The sequence below is a fragment of the Rattus norvegicus genome, chromosome 18 (assembly GCF_036323735.1).
Source record: "Rattus norvegicus strain BN/NHsdMcwi chromosome 18, GRCr8, whole genome shotgun sequence".
NCBI lineage: Eukaryota > Metazoa > Chordata > Mammalia > Rodentia > Muridae > Rattus > Rattus norvegicus.
The window spans coordinates 12,454,594-12,476,799 of NC_086036.1; the positions used below are offsets into that span (position 1 = coordinate 12,454,594).

Sequence of the window (22,206 nt, forward strand, 5' to 3'; positions counted from 1 at the left end):
CCAAATCCTGTTCGGTGACTGCTAACAACAGTCTCGATTCCCTTGTGTCGGGGCTCAAGTTTATCTTCACGACTTAACGACCCGGTTCGTCCAAGGAAGAAAGCGCCTAGAAAACCCGGAGGTCAGGAGCGCGCTGTCTTGACAGACGCTCGCCGCCCCTCGTCCGGCCGCAGCCCCGGGCCGCCGCCCCTCTGTTCTCTACTTGCTCCCAACTTCCTTCTCTCGGCCACAACTTGGTTTCAGCCTGGTGAACGAGGAAGGACACCACGTACCTTCGGAAGTGAGGCGAGAGAAGGGCTTGAGCAGCTCGGCAAAGCTGAGGTGGTTGAGGCGAGTGAGCCGCTCGGCTTCGTCACTGCACAGCGCGGCGACGCAGGGAACGAAGGAGTCGGGGATGAGCTCCTGCACCGACTGCACGCACTGGGCCATGATCGCGGCCGGGCGCCCGGCCTCCGCCCCGCTTCGGAGCCGAGCTTGCCGCAGCCGCCGCCGCCTGCCCGGCCGGGCGCGGCCCCACTCCGGAGCCTGCAGCCGACTGCGAGTAGCCGCCGCTGCTTCGACTGAGGGCCTGAGCCCGTCCCTGCCTCCGCTCAGCGCTCTCCGAGGCTTTGCATCCCACCCTGGCAGGTGGGGACGCCGACCACCGCCGTTCAGTCCTCCCTACGGCAAAGCCTTGGTCACTGTCCGACAGGAACCGCCATGTTGGGCCGAACCCTGACCCGCCGGCAGTACTATTCCCGGCAGGCCCTGCGAGCACGCCTCACGTGACTGTGTCAAAGAGGCGATAGGGGCGGGGCCGGAGCTGATGACTGGAAAACGGAGAGCGACGGAAGCCGGTTGGGGGATTGGAACCGGAAATACTGTGACGAGTGGATTCCCTGAGCTGGGCTGGGGTCCGCTCGTGGAAGGGTGGGCGTGGCTGAGCGGGGCGGCACTCATCTTTTGGCTAGGTTTTCTGGCAGGTGCCAAGCAACTCTGTCTAGGTGTTGGCAAGCCATTCAGTCGAACCTGACCTTCTCGGTCCTCCCAAAGATCCTACCTGCCTGCAGTAAGCAACTTCGCGCTACTTTCTGACCTGTCGCTCCGCCTTTTCCTTGCTGGATCGCAAATGCTTGATAGAGAAGGGGTGTGGACAGAGAGTGCCTAGGCTTCCCTCCGCAGGTGCCCAGGACTGGCTGTGTATCCTCTGAATACCCTCATGCTTTTAGAAGCAGATTGCCAGTATATGCTCAACCACCGAGCAGGAAAGTGTGCTATTGAGGTTGCTTTAGTTCGTCGGGAGTATTAAAGGGAAACTGCATTTTTCTGGATCTCTGGGAAAAGATGTCCTCAAATGACAGGTTTTGGGGTTTTTTGTTTTTGTTTTTTCTTGTTGTTGTTGTGTTTTTTTGGTCTTTTTTTTTTTTATCTTCTTAAGTCACATGCTAGGATGCCGTGCACTTGTCTCTCATACGTGAAGTTTTGGCTGTCTGGATTTCTTGGAACTCCTTGCTTCGGCCTCCCAGTTGCTGGGTTTACAGGTTTGCACCACCACTCCCAGCTCCACCTCTCCTTTTCTTTTTTAAGAGTATTTACTTCATGGAGGTGGAGAAGCCAGTACTTGTATACTGTGTGGCTGGCTGGCCATTACTGCATATTTCAGACTTGCCAGTCCCCATAATCACATGACCCACACCTACATTGCAAAAAGGGAATTACCAGAGGCTTGCCACGGACAGAATGCAGAACAGAGTTTTACCAGACTAGAGACTAGGCCCAGGAGCCGACCATTAGCTGAGGGATGTAGATCTCTGTGAATATAAAATCACCCTGGTCTATGGATCAAGTTACAAGCCAGTCAGGACTGTATACAGTAAAACCATGTCTCAAGAAAAAAAAGGGGGGGGGGCGGTATTCCTATCCTGCTCGGTTCTTGGCAAAGTACTATTAACCTGTAGAAATCCTTAACAGACTTTTTGAAGTCTGACTGTATTCTTAGCCAGCCTCATACTCAGAGATCTATTTGCTTCCTGAGTGCTGGGACTAAAGGTGTGTGCCATCGTGCCCAGTGGTAGCAGGCTTTATAATCAAGAGTTTTGCAACATCAAAACAAAAATTAATGAGGATGAGGAGATGACACAGTAGTTAAAAGCAATTACTGCTTTTTCAGAGGACCTGAGTTCAGTTCCCAGCACCCACATCTGGTAGTCCACAAATGCCAGTAACTCCAGTTCCAGGGGACCTCACACCCTCTCCTGACTTTTCAGGGCACCTGTACCATATACACATACCCACGCAGATACATATACACACATGTACGTATAAATAAATCTTTTTTTAAGTTAAAATCCGGCACGGTGCATATGCCAGTAATTCCAACCAAGTAATTCCAGGCAGGAACTGCCAGGTGTGGTGGTACTGACCTTTTAGTCCCAGCATTCAAGAGGCAGGTGCAAGAAGCTCTGTGTGAGTTCAAGGCCTGCCTTGTCTACAAATGGAGTTCCACAGCTGTCAAAAAAAAAAAAATCCAGACTGAAGCCAAGATTGTCAGTATGAGATGTAAAGGTAACTTTTACTTGCCTGGTGTAATTCATTTACCTAGTCCTGGAATCTTCTAGCCTCTTTACAATGGCACCGAGGCCCAGAATATTTTCAGCCTCCGAGACTTGCTGCTGAGTAAGATCATCCTTTCTAGCTCTTTCTGAACGGTGGCTCCTGGTCAGCTTGGCTCTTGTTCTAGTTCAAACTCCTCTCCACACTAACTGACTCAATCTGACTTCTCTCTCAGCCTCAGGCTGAATTGGGCACGTTCCAGCCAGAGGGTTGAAAGCTATGTGCTAGGGGCTGACCCCACTGCAACTAAAAAACTGTCTTTTGTTTCACAGTTTCACAGTGTGACCAAATATCCTGCAACACTGAGACACACAATAAGATCCTTGCTGGGGGAAAAAATGTAGACTGGGCGTAGTAGAACGTGCTTGTCATCCTGCCACATGAAAAGTGAAGGCGGATAGATAGATGTTCAAGGTCATCTTCAGTTACATAGCAAGTTTCAGGTTAGTCTAGAACACATGAGATTCCACACTTAACAACATCAAAAACTGTATCCAGGTAGTGGTAACTACATCTATAACCCCCAACAGCTGGGAGGCGGAAGCAGGAGGTTCAAGAAGCACAGGTTCAAGGCCAGCCTAGAGCACGTGTTGGCTGACCCCTGTAATCCCAGCAGTTAAGATTCTGAGATTTCTACTAGGCCACATAAGATCCTATCTTAATAAATAAATATAAAACATGCTGGGAATATAGCTTGGTGGTAGGACACTTGTCTCATATATGAAGTTCTAAGTTTGATTTCCAGTGTTTTAAATGGGGTTGGGCAGAAGTTAAGGTTATAGTAGCTTAAACCACAAATAGGTAAAAGAGAAATGCAGCTCAAGGGAAAGGGGGTTTGCTAAGCATAGCCCCAGGTTTCATCAGCAGGAGTCTTCCCCTGGCTTCTCTGCTTCTGTCTTCACCCCTCTGGAATCCAGTGTAGGGCCTGCTCACACGGCCAGAACCCATACTCTCACTTTAACAAATTTACTCCCAGCATCAGTCTGTCAATCCCAGGAAATGCTTCTAATCGGGTCCACTCACACCCCATGGCTTTCCCTGAGCCAATCAAGTTCTAGGGACATTAGCTAGGTTTGGCCAGTCATGTCATAACTCCGCTCTTCTAGGAAGGAAGGTAGAATTTTGACTATCAAACTAGAGATGGGAATGTTTACCAGCCAAATATAAAAGTCACACATCACATCACAAACTAATCATCAGCTTCTCCATAACCACAGGTGGCCTTCTTCCATAGCTGTGATTGTTAAGAATGCCTCTACTCAATAATTATTTCTTTTACTACTGAAGACAGACTCATCTTTTGCCTAGAGGCAACCATACAGAAATCTCTATAGCTGGGGCTGGAGAGATGGCCAGCGGTTAAAGAGCACTGACTGCTCTTCCAGAGGTCCTTAGTTCAATTCCCAGCAACCACATGGTGGTTCACAACCATGTGAAACAATCTGTCTCTTCTGGTGTGACCAGTGTACTCATATACATAAAATCAATAATTCTTTAAAAAAATCTTTATAGCCACTTCTGACACAGGGATCTCTGGATGAGGGCCTTCAGAGTCTATGACCAATAGCATTCTATTTGTTTCTTAATTTCTGAGACAGACTCAGGCTGTCCTCCACTGTACCGTCAAGGATGACCATGAACCTCAGATCCTCCGGCCTCCACCTTCTCAGTGCTAGAATCCCTCCATTTCATGTGGTGTGAAAGATTTAAAATCAGGTGTTTGCGCGTGCTAGGCAGGCATTCTAACAACTGAAGCACATCCCAGGCCCAAATATTGTTTCAATATTTCATTATAAATGTTTACTTGTGTTTTTGCCCATATACACACATGCAATGATTTGTATGTGGAGGTCAGAGTACAACCTTTTTTTTTCCCCTTCTACATGTGGGTCTTGGGACTAAGAGTGTTGGGTAAATTCTCTAACCCAAGTTGGAGAAAGAAAACACAACTCAATTAATATGAATACAAGCTGCGCGCCTAGATTGACCAGATCTGCCACTGCACTACTCTATTCCTAACTCTGAGATCCCTTATAAACTTGCAGTTTCTCCAGGCCATGTGCTTCAACTCCATCTTCCTTCCTCCTCCTTCTCCACCATCCCCTTCTCTCCTCTTCTCTCTCCCCCCCAACTCTTTAGCTCCACTCTCCCTTCCCCTGCACTGTCACCAGCTCTAGCCTTTATTTTACAAGTTAAAATAGGGAGAAGGTCCCCGTGAAGTCACCTGAGTACTGTTTCACTTCTCATTCTAGGCGGCACCTCTTAGGGAAGCATAATTAGCATCAAAATACAAACAGCACCAGGGCATCCCAGGCCAGGAGGTCAGGCTTGGCAGCCAGCATCCTCCCAGGTATACCTACATACATATGTACATGCGTACATAGAAAATGAGTGAGTTGGTAATAGAGATAGACGTTAAACTCTCGGCCCTTCTGTCTCCACCTGCTGGTTACAGGTATCTAGTACTGGTTGAGAGTGAAGACACGGGTGCTGGTATAGCCCAGGGCAGAACGCTCACTTAGCATCTGCAAAGCCATGGGTTTGGTGTCCAGTGCTACAGAATGAAAGAGGTGGGGATCAAAGCAAGCAGTTGGCTCTTCCGTCACCGCTCCGCCCATTACTTTTTTTTTATAATGTAATAAAAAATGGTCTTGTTAAAAACAAAATCAAATCATAAAAGGGTCATTCAATAATTCCACATTCCACTGTACCCTGCGAGTTCTAGACAATACCTATCTATGTCTGTAATTCTTTGGGGGTTTTCTAGGCCCGTGTTAGCTCCTGAATAGCAGACACAGAGATGGTGTTTTTATCGACAAGCTGTAAGCCTGAGCTGAACAGGTTCAGAGCTGTTCTAACGCTCTGGGCTACTTCCCTCCCAGCAACAGGCCTGTGTTACTTGGAGTTTGAGTCTTGCCCTGGCTTGCTGTGCTCCATGTGTGTCCTCATGGAGAAGCCCTTGGTGACCTGCTCCTTGTGACTCCTCCTGGGCCTTCTGCCTCACAGTCGTTTCTCCTCTTTCTTCCTCATGCCCCCTCCTCCCCCTCCCCACCCTCCTCCTCTTCCTCCTCCTCCTCCTCCTTCTTCTTCTCTCTCTCCCTCTCTCTCTCTCTCTCTCTCTCTCTCTCTCTCCCCCCCCCCCAACCCCAGTGGAATTGGAAGTCCCACACTATTCTCTTCTGCCCAGCTAATTAACAAATTAGCTGTTTATTGACCAATCAGAAGGCGATGTAGAAGAATGTTTATAAAACACTGATACAGGTGATGCTTCATAAAAATAACAATACCAAAGTCCACCTATACTCAAACTCTTTGCCCCTGCAAATGTTAAGGTCCAGGGACCTGTTACTAAGCCAGAAGAATCCATGAGTGAAGAGAATTGCATATGAAGCCATATCTCGGTGTTTCCACACTGCTGGGAATGAGGCTCTGTGCAGGATGGGCTGGCAGGTCCAGCTTATGCTCTCTGTCCCTGTGCCTCTTCTGGATACTGGCTGTGCTTCTATTACTTATAGTTTTGAATAGTTCATCATGTCCTTAGCTTGGTTACCCTCAAGGCCAAGAGGGCAAGGTTGGTAACAAGTAAACACTTGTTGAACAAAACTCAGCAGTAAGATTCCTTCTCAGAACTGGGTCATTAGGCAAGTCCGTTACTGTTGATATCACAGAGTGTACTTACCCAAATACATGTGATATCTTCCTGAGGAGATGTGAAAACATGTCACAGACTGCTGATAGCTGACTGTCTCAGTTAGGGATTCTACTGAAGCGAAGAGACACCAGGACCACAGCAACTCTTAACAGAAATCACTTAATGGAGTCTGGCCTACTGTTCAGAGGTTTACTTTATTGCTGCCAGAGCAAGAAGCATGGTGGCACACAGGTGCCAGAGCAAGAAGCAAGGTGGCACATAGGCAGACATGGGACTGGAAAAGTAGCTGAGAGTTCTGCGTCTGGACCCAAAGGCAGCAGAAAGAAGGAGTGACAGAGTTGGCTTGAGCATCCGAAACCACAAAGCCAGTCCCCAGTGTCATAATTCTTCCAACAAGGCCTAATAGTGCCACCTCCCTGTGGACCTACAGGGACCATTTTCATTCAAACCACCACAACAACTAACGAAACCATTCCATCGGGCTTGCTGAACTGAACACGGGAACATACTTAGGCCTACTTAGAGGGACACAGATGGCACTTGCATCACCAAAATACCTGTACCTGTGTGGATGATGACTCAGAAAAGCTGCATCCTTGAGACTCCCTGTACCACCTTCGGTCACCAATTTTCTGATACAGGAAGTAACCATGAGGCAATTGACTTTCCTGGACAGTCGACATGATGCCAGAAACAGGATTAGTTCTGCTTCACCCCGCAGGGCTCCCCACGAGCATGTTGCCTTCCCACCAAGTTTCCTTGTTCTGAGTGTACATGCAGACATTTTAGCTTGCACTCACATATCGTGTCTGTAGCAGCTAGTTTGATGTCAACTTGACACAGGCTAGAGTTGCCAGAGAGGAGGGAGCCTCGATTGAGAAAACGCCTCCATAAAATGTGGCTATGAGGATTTTTTCTTAATTAGCGATCGATGGGGAATGGCCCTGCCCACTGTAGGCGGTTCTATAAGAAAGCAGACTGAGCAAGCCTTGGAGAGCAAGGCAATGCACTGTTTCATCATGCATCAGCTCCTGCCTACAAGTTCCTGCTCTCATTGCCTTGCATCCGGCACTGTAACAGCGAACACATAAATCCTTCCCACCCCAGGGTGCTCTTGGTCATGCAGTTCCATAGCAGCAATAGTAACCCTAACGAACACAGTGTCACAGCAACGTGTTTGTCACTTTACAAGATTTTCCTCTTTTCTGAGTTGCACATTATTTACTTATGCTTAGAGAGTTGGTGGTAGGGACGAGATCAATGGTTCTCAACCTTCCTAGTGCCACGACTGTTTAAAATACAGTATCTCGTGTTGTAGTGACCCCTCAACCACAAAATTATTTTCATTGCTACTTTATAACTTTAATTCTGCTACTGTTATGAATTGTAATGTAAATATCTGATATGTAAGTTATATGATGCAACCCCCGTGTAAGGGTTGTTGGACCCCCGGACATCACAGTCCACAAGTTGAGAACCAGTAGGCTAGAAAGATACTTAGTAGTTAAGAACACTGCTGTAGGAGGTCTGGAGAGATGGCTCAGTGGTTAAGAGCACTGACTGCTGCTTCCGAGGACCCAGGTTTGATTCCTAACAGCCACATGGCGGCTTACAACAAGTGGTTGGAACTCCAGTCTCACAGCACCTGTACCCTCTTCTAGCTTCTTCACCTTCCTCTGGCACGAGAGAGACTGGTCCATAAACATGCACGCAGGCAAAACAATCTATACACATAAATTGTTTATAATAGAACAATATTGCTCTACCAGAGAACCCAAGTTTCATTCCAAGTATCCATTGTCACAACCACAATATAACTCCAGTTCATAGAGAGCTATCACCCTCTTCTGGCCTCTGTTGCGTAACATAAAAATAAACCCACAACTATTTTTAAAGATTTTATTTGATGGTTTGAGTATCTCTGCTCTCTGCAAGAGCAAGTTCTCTTAGCTCCCGAGCCGTCTCTCCAGCTCCTCGACAATATTTTTAAAAAGAAGGTTGGGACCAGAGGCTAATGAGGATGCTCGCTGCTGAACCTGATGGCCTGATTCGAACCCAAGAGCCACCTAGCAGAAGAAAGGAACCACGGCAACAAAGCTGTGCTTTAACCTCTGCATGTGCACGGTGGCACACGAGTGCCGCGCTTACACTCACATGTCATATACATATAGTCTGAGTTGAGGCTAGATGTTCGTATATTCGTTTAAAAGTGAAGACTAGGTCTACTCTTCAGCCCACGGTAATTACTCGGGTTTGAGTGTGAAGAGCAGAACTGCACTTGCGCTCACCTTTTCTACCAGCAGATGGTGCTGTTGAACATTGTAATTTGTAATGGTAAAAAATGTGTAATTCTCAAATGCATAGTCATCTCATAGAGAATACCTATATACCTCTACATCAAAGCATTGGAAGTTAGGGACCCTGAAAATATTTGTAGATTAGAATTTATTTGGGATGGAGAGGTGACTCAGCTGTTAAGAGCACTGATTGTTAGTCCAGTGGATCCAGGTTTAGGTCCTAGCACCCGTACAGTGACTCAAACATCTACAGCTCCAATTCCAGGGATTCAATTCTCTCTGTGGGCACTGCACACACATGGTGCAGACATACATGCAGGGAAACTGCCTACACACATGAAAGGGGGAATTTTAAGTTAACTACATTCAGAGATGTTAGGATAAGCTACTTGAAAACTGAAACAAAAGAATGTTTAAATATATAATCTATAGGCTGTGAATGAGGCTCAGTGGTAAAGCATTTACCTAAGATATGAAGGCTCCAGGTTTAATCACTAACACCACACACACAGACAGGGGGTTGGGGTGGAGAATTAGTTCTATCAGGGCAGGGACATGTGGCTCAATGGTAGTATATGTATGCAGTGGCATGTACAAGGTTCTGGGTTCAATCTAGTACCCAATACATACATATATGCACAATATGTATGTGTGGTGTGTGTGTGTGTGTGTGTGTGTGTGTGTGTGTAATGCTCACATGTAATAAACCTGTACTCTGCGTGTGGGTTCATACTCTTTAGCAGTTCTAGGGATCAAACAGCTTCATTATTACTTGACAGTACTCTGCTAACCTCGCCTCTGGCCCACACCTTTTTGTCCTTGAAGTCCGAATCCTCTGGCTTCCACTTCCCAAGGATTAGGATTTCATAGAGCAGCTGCAGAGATGTGGTTCCAGGCTCTGCTTCTCTTTCCCAGGGTATCCGGATGCTGCCAGTGCACCAGCTGGGAAAGGACAGGGCAAAGCCTGAAATGGGTGGGGTAGGAAATCTGCTTCTTACTTCTGAGGCCTTAGACACTGCTACTTGCCAGACGGGAAGCAGGAAGCCCCTCCAGGACAATGTTGTGGTTCTGGGAGAGAGAAGGCCTTCTCCGAGAATCTTAGTGTTATAGCTTTTTTAGGTGAAGGCCTTCTCCAATGATCTTTAATGAAGCAACTCTCTGAGACTAGTTTAATTTGTACGTTGAATGTATATACTTTATTCGGGGTGAACCAAGGATTATATAGTTTGAGGGTGAGAATATTCAGGATGGTGAGAAGTCTAGGCTGATTCCATGACAAGCTTCAAATTGGCAGTTAAGAAGACTAGGCCTAAATCTCTGTTTCCGAGAACTGGGCAATTCCAGGCAAGTCCAGACCTCAGAAGCTGCCTGCTGCCTGGCCTGAGGAGCAAGGACAATCAGACAGCAGCAGTTTCCAGACTTCCTCAGCAGCAGTTTCCAGGCCTCTCAAACAAGTTCCCAGCCCCCACAACCAGGTAATGGAATGTCCACAAACGTTGCAGCAAAAATTGAAGTGGATCATCTGCTATCAGTTCCCAAGAGCCGGATCTGGTCTCTCCAGCTGCTACTCTGCCACGCGGTCTGCAGGCTGCACTCTCCCGGCTGTCTCCCTCTCTGCATGGTCCCTAGGCAGAAGTTACCATGCCTGTGCGCGCTTGGGGGGGGGGGGGGGGGACGCGCGCGCGCGCGCACACACACACACGCACACACCTTATTCTGTGGGCCCTGCACGTTCTCAGTCCTCGTGGGCAACAGAACCAGATCCGCATGCTCAAACTATCTCTCAGTCATCTCTTTCACGTACTTCCCTCTTTAGCCCAATTAAAATCGAAGTTCCAGGAACACGAGATAAACCCAACAGATGGACATAGAGGTGACCTACCCCGGAATTCCCTGATGTGCTCTAAATCAGGTCTGCAAGATCAATTGGATGTCTCTCTATATTGGTAATGGGAGACCCCAGCATGCTGGACTTCTGCAGAATAAAACACTCTTTGCATTTACATTGAGTCTGGGGTATCATTCTTCGGTGAATCATGGACCTTTACAGTGAGGAAAGGTCATTGGCTGGAAGCTAAGGTACTGAGATGCCTAATTAGCATAGAGAAGCATTCCAGGTGCAGGGTGGGTGACCGACTCCTTGTGACCACCTGGTTGGGAGTCACCTGGTTACACGCTTCAAGGCAGGCATGGAAATAGGGAGAGAGCTCCTGCCAGTCTCAGGTTTTGAGATTTCCGGGGTTTGAATATGCTCCATCTTGCCAGTTCCTCCAGTTCCTCTTGTGGCATGGTTCACATGCCACACACAGAGATGGCTCGACTGTTAAGAGCACTGTCTGTTCTTCCAGAGAACTCAGGTTCCCTTTCTAGCACCCACACAACAACTCACACCGTCTGCAATCCAGTTCCAGAGGACCCAAGGCCATCTGAACACTACATAGTTGGTGCACAGACTGCATGCAGGCAAAATACTCATACATGGAAAATAAATAGAACTGATTTAAAAACTGTGTTTGTGGGCCTTGGGCTGTGACTCAGCACCTAAGTTAAGAGTGTTTGCTGCTCTTCTAGAGACCCAGAGTTTGATTCCCAGAGCCTAAGTCTGGTGGATGCTCAGACAGCATCTCTAAGGGATCCGAAGCCTCTTCTGGCCTATGCAGGTGTTTACTGACCTATAGGCAATGAGGCCAGGGAGCGTGGAGGTGATATATGAGGCAGACTCAACTCTCATGCAATAGCCAACCGTCAGGGATCACATGACCAAGGTACCTCTTATAAAGGGGCTTGCCTACAGTTGAGAGGTTTAGTACACTATCATCATGGTGGGAGGCATGGCAGCACGGAGACAGACATGGTACCGGAAAGGAGGCGAAAAGTTCTACATCTTGATCTGAAGGCAGCAGAATTGACTGTGTGCCTTAGTGAGCACGGCTTGAGCATGGGAGACCTCAAAGCCACAGTGACACACTTCCTCCAACAAGGCCGCACCTCCTAAGGATGCTGCTTCCCAAGGGCCAAGCATTCAAACATACAGGTCTATGGGGGGCACACATATTCAAACCATGATACAAACTTTACTCAGAGAATCAGGCAGTTTCTACTCTGAGAGGTAAGAAAAGTCACATGAGTAAAGTTTTCATGAGTTCAACCTATATACAATCACATGGACAAGTTGCACACTACAAAAACATGTTTTTTTCCCCATAGAGGCATATAAACAAATAACAATAGTCAGTTGTAATAAATACTCTGAAGTAAACTCACTCCTGTTTGCTATGCCTTGGAGGAGCACAAAAACATCCCCAGAACAATTTGGTGCTTTGGAGAAAGTGTTTTCTTGGAATTTTTTTTCACAAGTATTCAGAATTCTCTTCAAATGACTCCATGTGAGATGACTCAGACAGAAACAGATACAATTAATAAAATAATTTTAAAAATTAAGACTATTTAGGTCAGTGAGATGGTTCAGTAAGGAAAGGCATAGCCATTCAATCAAAATCCAGTGAGACACAGACAGGTATTTGCAGAAACTTCAAATACAGGAGGTACTGTTCCAAACCCTTATTTAAAGGAAGACCAGGGCTGGTTCAGTAATTAAGAATACTTGCTGCCCTTTCAGGGGGTGACAGTTCAGTTCCCAGAATCCTCATCTGGACCACCTACAGTTCCAACAGTTCCAACTCCAAGGAATCAAACACCCTCATCTGGACAAGAACAAATGTGGCGCCCCCTCTCTCTCTCTCTCTCTCTCTCTCTCTCTCTCTCTCTCTCTCTCTCTCTCTCTTCTTCCCACCTCCCCTCCCTCCATCTCTCAAAAAATAAAACAAACAAACAAACAAACAAACAAACCTTAGGACAACGCCAACCACCACCTGTTCAAATTGTGTTTCTCAGGTTGGGAAATGGCTTTGTTGCTCTCCATGGTTCTGAACCAGGCTTACTCATCAAGACTCGAGTCTACATCCTCTGTAAATCTATTCCCTGTGTAAATCCTCCCATGCAGGCAAGCAAAGACAAAAACATCAGTGAAAGAAAAATGGGGGGGGGGGTGACGAGAAGAAAAACAAAGAAGAGATATCAGTACATTGACTAATTAGTCAGGTAGAAAAATAAGGGGAAATTCACTTTCAGGCTATTTTCAAATATTTTTAGCTATCTAGCCTGGCCCAGTGGTGCACTTCTATAATCCCAGAATTTGGGAGGCAGGCAGATCTCTGTGAGTTCAAAGCCAGCCTGTCCTATAAAGTGAGTTCCGGGACAGCCAGAGCTGTTACTTGTGTTGATACACACTTGTAATTCTAATGTTTAAGATGCAGATCAAGAGTTCAAGGTTGGGTTGGAGAGATGGCTCAGCAATTAAGAGCACTGAGTTCAATTCCCAGCAACCACATGGTGGCTCACAACCATCTGTAATGGGATCTGATGCCCTCTTCTGGTGTGTCTGAAGACAGCAACAGTGTACTTATATATAATAAATAAATAAATCTTTAAAAAAAAAGAAATTAAGTCACTGTTTCCAACTGATCCCAACTGACCCAGATAACAAACATCATTGTTTATCAACGGGTATCCACAAGTAGGTGCTTTCCACCTTTATGGTAGATGTTAGGTTGCTTTTAATTTCTGTATCTGCTTTCAACAAATGATACGTGTGCATTATCTGGGCCGGGCATGGAAGACTGCTTAGCTTAATATTAAACCTGTGCATTAGCTATAATTAGGACGGGTTGTAAAAGCTGATTACATGAGAAATCCAAGGCAAGTATTGCTTATTATATCATTCTCTTAAAGGTAAGTTAAACAATTTGAGTGCACAGTAGGCTAGCAGTCTTTTGTCTTAAGTGACTTATTCCTTAAGTGCATTATTCCTTTGTATTTATATATATATTGGTGTTTGTCTGTGTGAGGGTGTCGGGTCACCTGGAAAAGCAGTTACAGTCATAAGCTGTCATGTGGGTGCTGGGAATTGGACATGGGACCTCTATGAGAGCAACCAATGCTCTTAACTACTGAGCTGTCTCTCCGGCCCCTCAAGTGTATTAGTAACACTGGCTAAAAGGTTCAGCAAAAGTTCTAGTGTCTTAAAATATAAGAGATATTCTCAGAATACTTACTTCACCACTACAAACTGTAAAGACTTTGAGGACAGACTTGGCTATTTGAGACCTTAGCTAAAAAACAAAACAACAACAAAAAACAAATTTTAGCTAATGTCAAAGTTACAACTGTTGAGATTTGGTCTATTGCTATGTATCATAACACTAAATTCTATACCCAGAGATCCTGACCTAGGAGTAACTTCTCAGGTTTACAAGCTTTTGTTGTGCAAACCTTATTCCTTGATTTAAAAGTATTGGTTAAATAACGTTGGCTACAGCCAATTACTGGAAGGCTTAGAGTTAGGTGGGTTTAGAGTGAGCTGGTTGGAGGAGAAGAGACCAGACTGGGGAAGAGGAGAGAGAAAGCCATCATGAAGGGAGAGGAACCGTGAGCACATGACCAGGAGAAACAGCAAGTATCTGTGGTACACAGCTGGGGAGGCAGCCAGACCTGCAGTTAAAAGAGTAAATTAGGGGTGACCCCCCAGTAATTATCAAAGCCAAATGAAATAACCCTAGTCTGAGCCTCATTTCTTTGTAAGCTAGTCGGGGATAAGCTTAGATTGTCCTTATTACATACAACAAATTAAGTACTGTACCCCCATTCACACCCATAAAAAAATTACTGGAGAAAAATTTTTTTCTCTTTTAAAAGTTAATTCTTGGTTTACCGGAAGTCCCACACCCGCGGATCCCGGCCCGCAGCAGCTCTCTGCTCCCAAACCCCGTGGGAGAGAGACCTCACCGCCTGATCAGGTGGGCACTCCTGAGGCTGCAGAGCGGAGGAGACCACCAACACTGCCCACCCCTGCCCACATCCCTGGCCCAAGAGGCAACTGTATAAGGCCTCTGGGTTCCCGTAGGGGAGGGCCCAGGAGCGGCAGGATCCCTGCGCCTGAGACACCGCCGGAACCTGAAAGAAACAGACCGGATAAACAGTTCTCTGCACCCAAATCCCGTGGGAGGGAGAGCTAAACCTTCAGAGAGGCGGACACGCCTGGGAAACCAGAAGAGACTGCACTCTGTGCACATCCAGACGCCAGAGGAAAACACCAAACGCCATCTGGAACCCTGGTGCACGGAGGCTCCCGGAAAGAGCGGCGCAGATCTTCCCGGTTGCTGCCGCCGCGGAGAGGACTTAGGCAGTACCCCACGAGCAAACTTGAGCCTTGGAACCACAGGTAGGACCAACTTTTCCCCTGCAAGAAACCTGCCTGGTGAACTCAAGACACAGGCCCACAGGAACAGCTGAAGACCTGTAGAGAGGAAAAACTACACGCCCGAAAGCAGAACACTCTGTCCCCATAACTGGCTGAAAGAAAACAGGAAAACAGGTCTACAGCACTCCTGACACACAGGCTTATAGGACAGTCTAGCCACGGTCAGAAATAGCAGAACAAAGTAACACTAGAGATAATCTGATGGCGAGAGGCAAGCGCAGGAACCCAAGCAACAGAAACCAAGACTACATGGCATCATCGGAGCCCAATTCTCCCACCAAAGCAAACACTGAATATCCAAACACACCAGAAAAGCAAGATCTAGTTTCAAAATCATATTTGATCATGATGCTGGAGGACTTCAAGAAAGACATAAAGAACTCCCTTAGAGAACAAGTAGAAGCCTACAGAGAGGAATCGCAAAAATCCCTGAAAGAATTCCAGGAAAACACAATCAAACAGTTGAAGGAATTAAAAATGGAAATAGAAGCAATCAAGAAAGAACACATGGAAACAACCCTGGACATAGAAAATCAAAAGAAAAGACAAGGAGCTGTAGATACAAGCTTCACCAACAGAATACAAGAGATGTAAGAGAGAATCTCCGGAGCAGAAGATTCCATAGAAATCATTGACTCAACTGTCAAAGATAATGTAAAGCGGAAAAAGCTACTGGTCCAAAACATACAGGAAATCCAGGACTCAATGAGAAAATCAAACCTAAGGATAATAGGTATAGAAGAGAGTGAAGACTCCCAGCTCAAAGGACCAGTAAATATCTTCAACAAAATCATAGAAGAAAACTTCCCTAACCTAAAAAAAGAGATACCCATAGGCATACAAGAAGCCTACAGAACTCCAAATAGATTGGACCAGAAAAGAAACACCTCCCGTCACATAATTGTCAAAACACCAAACGCACAAAATAAAGAAAGAATATTAAAAGCAGTAAGGGAAAAAGGTCAAGTAACATATAAAGGCAGACCTATCAGAATCACACCAGACTTTTCGCCAGAAACTATGAAGGCCAGAAGATCCTGGACAGATGTCATACAGACCCTAAGAGAACACAAATGCCAGCCCAGGTTACTGTATCCTGCAAAACTCTCAATTAACATAGATGGAGAAACCAAGATATTCCATGACAAAACCAAATTTACACAATATCTTTCTACAAATCCAGCACTACAAAGGATAATAAAGGGTAAAGCCCAACATAAGGAGGCAAGCTATACCCTAGAAGAAGCAAGAAACTAATCGTCTTGGCAACAAAACAAGGAGAATGAAAGCACACAAACATAACCTCACATCCAAATATGAATATAACAGGAAGCAATAATCACTATTCCTTAATATCTCTCAATATCAATGGCCTCAACTCCCCAATAAAAAGACATAGATTAACAAACTGGATACGCAATGAGGACCCTGCATTCTGCTGCCTACAGGAAACACACCTCAGAGACAAAGACAGACACTACCTCAGAGTGAAAGGCTGGAAAACAACTTTCCAAGCAAATGGTCAGAAGAAGCAAGCTGGAGTAGCCATTCTAATATCAAATAAAATCAATTTTCAATTAAAAGTCATCAAAAAAGATAAGGAAGGACACTTCATATTCATCAAAGGAAAAATCCACCAAGATGAACTCTCAATCCTCATCTTCGGTTGGTTTATATACAAGTGTGCAATTTCTAGGCTTGAAAGTAAAATGATGCTATCTGGTGCTGGATAGAGGAGCCTTATTTTTTATTATGGCAGCTTGCTATTTTTGTAATATGGTGATTTGGTTGAACACATTAAAGTACAGTAGTAACTGATCTCCCCCTCTTCCTGGATGAGTGAGGAGATGATTAAATGTTGATGTCAGCATCCATGAGCATATTCAGATGAGCTTCTGCTTCTGTTGAAAAGGATGCTGTGTTTGATTGTGGTCCGAAGCTTTGAAGCACTACTTGGCATCTCCTTCCTTGGAGGTCTCACTGTTTAAACATAACAGATTTGATAGCTTGTTGGTAAGGTGAGGTCCAGCTTGTCTCCACTAGGTCATCTTCATGTGAATCCGGTGGTTATACGGTTTTGTTCTAGGGATATTTCATTTTTTTAATAACGGTTTTAGCTGACATTCATGGAGAGAATGAATCCTTAGAAGTGTGCCACTAGTGAAAGGAAATCCTGTCTAGAGTATGTTTCTTTACAAAGCTGTGTCACACCATCCTTTGGGCCCTCTGCTGTAAAAGTAGAATCAAGTCTCAAATAATGCCTTTTAAATTGTATCCTCTAGTATTATAGATGTAGGACAGTACTGTATCATACCTCTGTGGATGTAAAATAGCTTGTACCTGCTTTATGATACATAGTAGTGACCGTGCTTTATCAGAGCTGTTTTTAATGATGTTGCTCAGAATGTTTTCTTTCCAGATGATGATTGAGAAGCTAATTTAAAAAAAAAATGGTGCCAGGTACCACAAGAGTAACAGAACTGTGCTGTTTTCTCGGGTTTTGTTTTTTTACTTTTTTTTTTTTTAATGGAGTGTGCTGGATGTCTCTACAGTTTTGTTCAGATGACTGCAGAACCTGGAAAAGCTGTTGCTGCTGTTGATGCATAACACACTGCTATTATTGGTCTTTTTATATAAATATAAATATATATATACAGATATATAATTTGAATTTTTTGAAACTTTACCTGTGCTGTCAACTTTCGAAAAAAGTATCCCCGTTTACTGTGTTGAGTTGGCACTGTACAGAAATTAACAGCCATATTGGTCTAGAAATGTTGAACTTAAGTTTTTTCCATTTGTACAGGGGTAACACACTGTATTAAATATGTAAGGTCTTATATACATGGGTTTGATTACAAAAACTAATAAAGTATTCTCTAAATAAAAAAAAATTAAAAAAAAAAGTTAATTCTTTAATTTTATGCCTCTGAGTGCCTTGCTGTGTATATGTATGTACACCATGTTTGTGCCTGGTGTCCATGGAGGTCAAGAAAGGTTTTGGATCCTCTGGAACTGGAGTTACAGATGGTCGTAAAACACCATATGGGTACTGGGAATCCAAACCTGTGTTCTCTACAAGAGCAATGAGTGGCCAGGCAGTGGTAGCGCACACCTTTAATCCCAGCATTCAGGAGGTAGAGGCAGGCGAATCACAGAGTTTGAGGCCAGCCTGCTGCCCAGAGTGGATAGCCTGGGCAGAATCGTCTCCAGACCAGAGAGAAATACGATACCCCAAGCAAAGCAGTGAAACACATGTAACTACATGAACATTTAGAGATGTAATGAATGAGATGCCATCATCTGCTGAGTTTTACTGGAGTGGTTGGGGTCTTTAATTGTCCTTCATTTCAATCTTTAAAGTTTTGTGGAAGCCCTATTGTATTTAATAGGGGTTGGAAAGATGGCCCAGTTATTAAGAGGGCTTGCAGAGAACCTGAGTTCAATTCCTAGCACCTGTATCAGCTTATTCACAATTGCCTGTAACTTCCACTCCTCAGGACTCTTCTAGCCTTGATATGCTCTCATGTAGATAGCTCAGGCCAGCCTTTCTCTTGCCTCTGCCTGTACATGAGGAATTACTGAAGTGCACCTACTTTACATAGCTATTTTTGTTATTGTTTTGAGACAGGGTCTCACTGTGTAACCCTGGCTGGCCTTAAACTCACAGAGACCCACCTACCTACCTCTGCCTCCCTGGTGCTGGAATTAAAGGCCTGCAACACTAACTAAACCAGCTTTGACTGGTTTCTCTCCATGCCCTCTCACAAAGACTTTTCAGAACCAAATAATTCCTGGACAAGAAACAAAAGCAAATTTGCCTGTTTCCCAAGGCTTAGAATGAAAAATGCTGACCAAACCAGGCAGAATCCACAGGATACTGTAGGAGGAATCACATGACACATCTGTTTATAATGATTGGTATCAATGATAGCTGTGTCGTCGTTATTCTTCTGGGACAGGGTCTTGTGAAGCCCAGGCTGGCCGTGACCTCCCTATGGAACTGGAAATGATCTTGAACTCCAGATCCTCTTGCCTGTACCTCCCTCGGCTAGCATCACGGAGGCAAACAAAGCCTGCCACTTTCAACAATCACTTTTACCATGTAAAGCTAAAAATGTCTGTTAGCCACACATGTTTATTGGTAACCTGATTTCCCTTTCTCTTTTGTCTGTACCATTGGGTTGGTTTAGCAACGTGTAAAATATTTTTTTTTAAATTCAGGGTTCTGCATTTTGCACTCCACAGGGTCTCAGGGAAAACCCTGTGGGAAATCAAAGGCAGTGGAGTCCTTGCAGAGGTGGCTTCGTGGGGGAGGGGAGACCACGGGCCATACTTGGAAGGGACCGGCTTGCTGGTGGAATCCTGTAAAATCAGAGTATGTGAAACTGAGCAGCTTAAGATGTTCAGAAAAGCTGCAGAAGTGAAGACTGAGGGGTTGGGGATTTAGCTCAGTGGTAGAGCGCTTGCCTAGCAAGCGCAAGGCCCTGGGTTCGGTCCCCAGCTCCGAAAAAAAGAAAAAAGAAAAAAAAGAAAGAAAGAAAAAAAGAAGTGAAGACTGTGTTTACTCCCAATAATCAGGAAACTTTGGAAAGCACAGAAGCCTTAAACTGGAAGCAGCGAAGGGAACACAGACTGTGCACATCGTGACTCCTTTTTCAGCTACCAGTGATTCGGATTTTCCAGCACGAGTCATCCCATTAAAGACCCTGGGTATATCGGTGCATATAACATATTCTTGGTCGTCCTTACAGAAGAATTTCATGGTGGAAGATGAAGCTGTTTTACATGGCATTCCTTGCATGAAGTTCTTGATCAAGATGGCACTTTCACTGAAGAACTAGTAAAAAAAAAATTATGATGGGAACGTAGATAGAAACAGAAAATGTAAATTTACAAATGGTGACGCTTTTGCGAAGTTGATGAATGCTCTTGGTCAATGCATCATTGTTGATGATAATGATGACGGAGATGATCTGGATGAAAGGAAAACAAAAAGATCTACAGGATAGCCAGGCTAACAAAGAAGGTTGGCCATCTTGGAAATTTCCTCAGTGTTTCTAGATAAGGGCATAGCATAAAACCTAAAAGAAAAATGTAGGAAACTCGTGGACAGCAGATACCAGGTGCTCTGCTTCTTGAATGTACCCAGCGCATAGATGCACCACACGCTGTCTGGTCAGAGAGAGCAAAGCTTACATTCACTTTACACACTTTTCCACCAGTGATGTTGTCAGTACCGTGGCTTCCACACCCCCTCCCATGTTATACATGTAATTGGAAGAACACAGAAACAGCCTGGACAACAAGCCTGTGGACCACAGTATTACCAGCTCGTGGAGACAGCTAAGGAGTTTGCTGCCACCTTATTGCTGAGCTGATTGAGACACCACTCAAACACCAAGGGGCTTGTAGAAGAGGGAGACTGCCAGATAACTGTAGCAGACCCAGCATGTCCAGCAACAATGTGTCAAAGGTTACAGACAAGCAAGGATTGCGACTGGGCGAGAGAACAATGCTAAAGAAGAATGAGAGAAAAGAAGATGAAACCTGCATGCCTCTGAAACAAATTCTTATGTCAAACACTAACAAAGATGAAGGCAAACACTGACCCTAAGAATGTGGAGTAGACCACTAGGTTCATAGCAGCCTTATTTCTAATAGCCAGAAGCTGGAAAGAACCCAGAGACCCTTCAACAGAGGAATGGATACAGAAAATGTGGTACATCTACACAATGGAGTATTACTCAGCTATCAAAAACAATGACTTCATGAAATTCATTGGCAAATAGAAAATATCATCCTGAGTGAGGTAACTCAATCACAGAAAAACACCCTTGGTATGCACTCATTGATAGGTGGATATTAGCCAAAAATCTCAAATTACCCAAGATGCAATCCACAGACCACAGGAAGCTCAAGAAGAAGGATGACCAAAATGTGGATGCTCCCACTCCTTCTTTAAAGGGGAAAAAATATCCATAGGAGGGGATATCGAAGCAAAGTTTAGAGCAGCGACTCAAGGAATGGCCATTCAGAGCCTGCCCCACATGTGGCCCATATATATACAGCCACAAAAACTAGATAAGATTGATGAAGCTAAAAAACGCATGCAGAAAGGGACTGGATATAGATCTCTCCTGAGAGACACATCCAGAGCATGTCCAATACAGAGGTCAATGCTAGCAGCAAACCACCGAACTGAGAATAGGACCCCCTTGGGGGGAATCAGAGGAAGTATTTAAAGAGTTGAAGGAGCTTGCAACCCGATAAAAACAACAATGCCAACCAATCAGAGCTCCCAGGGACTAAACCACTACCGAAAGACTATATATGGACTTACCCAGGGCTCAACTGCATATGTAGCAGAGAATAGCCTTGTAGGGGCACCAGTGGAAGGGGAAACCCTTGGTCCTGCCACGGTTGGACCCCCAGTGCAGGGGAATATGGGGGTGGGCAGTAAGGGGAATGTATAGGAGGAATACCCGTATGGGGGAAAGGGAGGGGAGGGAATTGGGGCTTGTGGACAGGAAACCGGGAAGGGGAGTAACATTTGAAATGTAAGTAAAGAAATATATCTAAAAAACAAATTAAGGGGGCTGGAGAGATGGGTCAGTGGTTAAGAGCACCGACTGCTCTTCCTGAGGTCCTGAGTTCAAATCCCAGCAACCACATGGTGGCTCACAACCATCTGTAATGAGATCTGATGCCCTCTTCTGGTGTGTCTGAAGGCAGCTACAGTGTACTCATACAATAAAATAAAATCTTAAAAAAAAACAAATTTAAAAAAAAAGAATGTGGAGTAGAGTAGGGCTGAAGTGTCGGTGTATAGAGTCCTCATCAGTAATTACAATGGTAATCTTTAGGCCACACGTGCAACTGTTAGGCTAACTGGAACCAAACCATGTAGATGGGCATGTGAGTTTAGGGTCAACATCCAGCATCATAGCTCATCCCTTCACTGAGGATGTAGACCCTCCTCTGAGGGCTACACACTGCAGAAACACACAACTGAAGAGAGGTCACAATGGCTTTCCTGGAGGTCTGTGCTAAGCATAGTGAGACACCAAGCTGCGTCTGTGTCACCTGGTTGTCCCAGAGTGTGACTCTGGCCTCCCCTTCACATATCCAGCTAACAGCCATCAGGAGAGCAAAAATGTGTCCTATGGTATTCAGTGGGGCTCTAAAGGCACTTACTGCCGGCACCATCTAATGTGGCATGCTGGGGGAGCTTCATCAAAGGCCCTGTGCAGAAGACAATGAATTTGCCCCAGTATTCTGTGGAGAGATTATTCTCAGGATGAAGCCAACAGAAGACAGGGACCGACAAATACACACGCAACTTC

General features: G+C 45.2%; 1 protein-coding gene and 1 pseudogene across 8 annotated transcripts in view; one reads left to right on the forward strand and one right to left on the reverse strand.

Annotated features, from left to right (window-relative positions):
- Positions 1-771, reverse strand: part of Trappc8 (trafficking protein particle complex subunit 8) — a 76,540-nt gene extending 75,769 nt beyond the window's left edge. For 2 of the 8 annotated variants that reach the window (XM_063277259.1, XM_063277258.1), the window contains exon 1: positions 273-763. In XM_063277259.1, coding sequence (XP_063133329.1) covers positions 273-429 — 157 coding nt within the window. In that variant the 5' untranslated portion in view covers positions 430-763. Of the gene's footprint in view, positions 1-272 lie in introns of all 8 variants that reach the window. The other 6 variants (XM_006254462.5, XM_006254461.5, XM_063277260.1 and 3 more) reach the window with 5 other exon arrangements.
- LOC134483084 (histone-lysine N-methyltransferase EZH2-like) lies at positions 428-20,490 on the forward strand (annotated as a pseudogene).
- Positions 20,491-22,206: the final 1,716 nt, after the last annotated feature.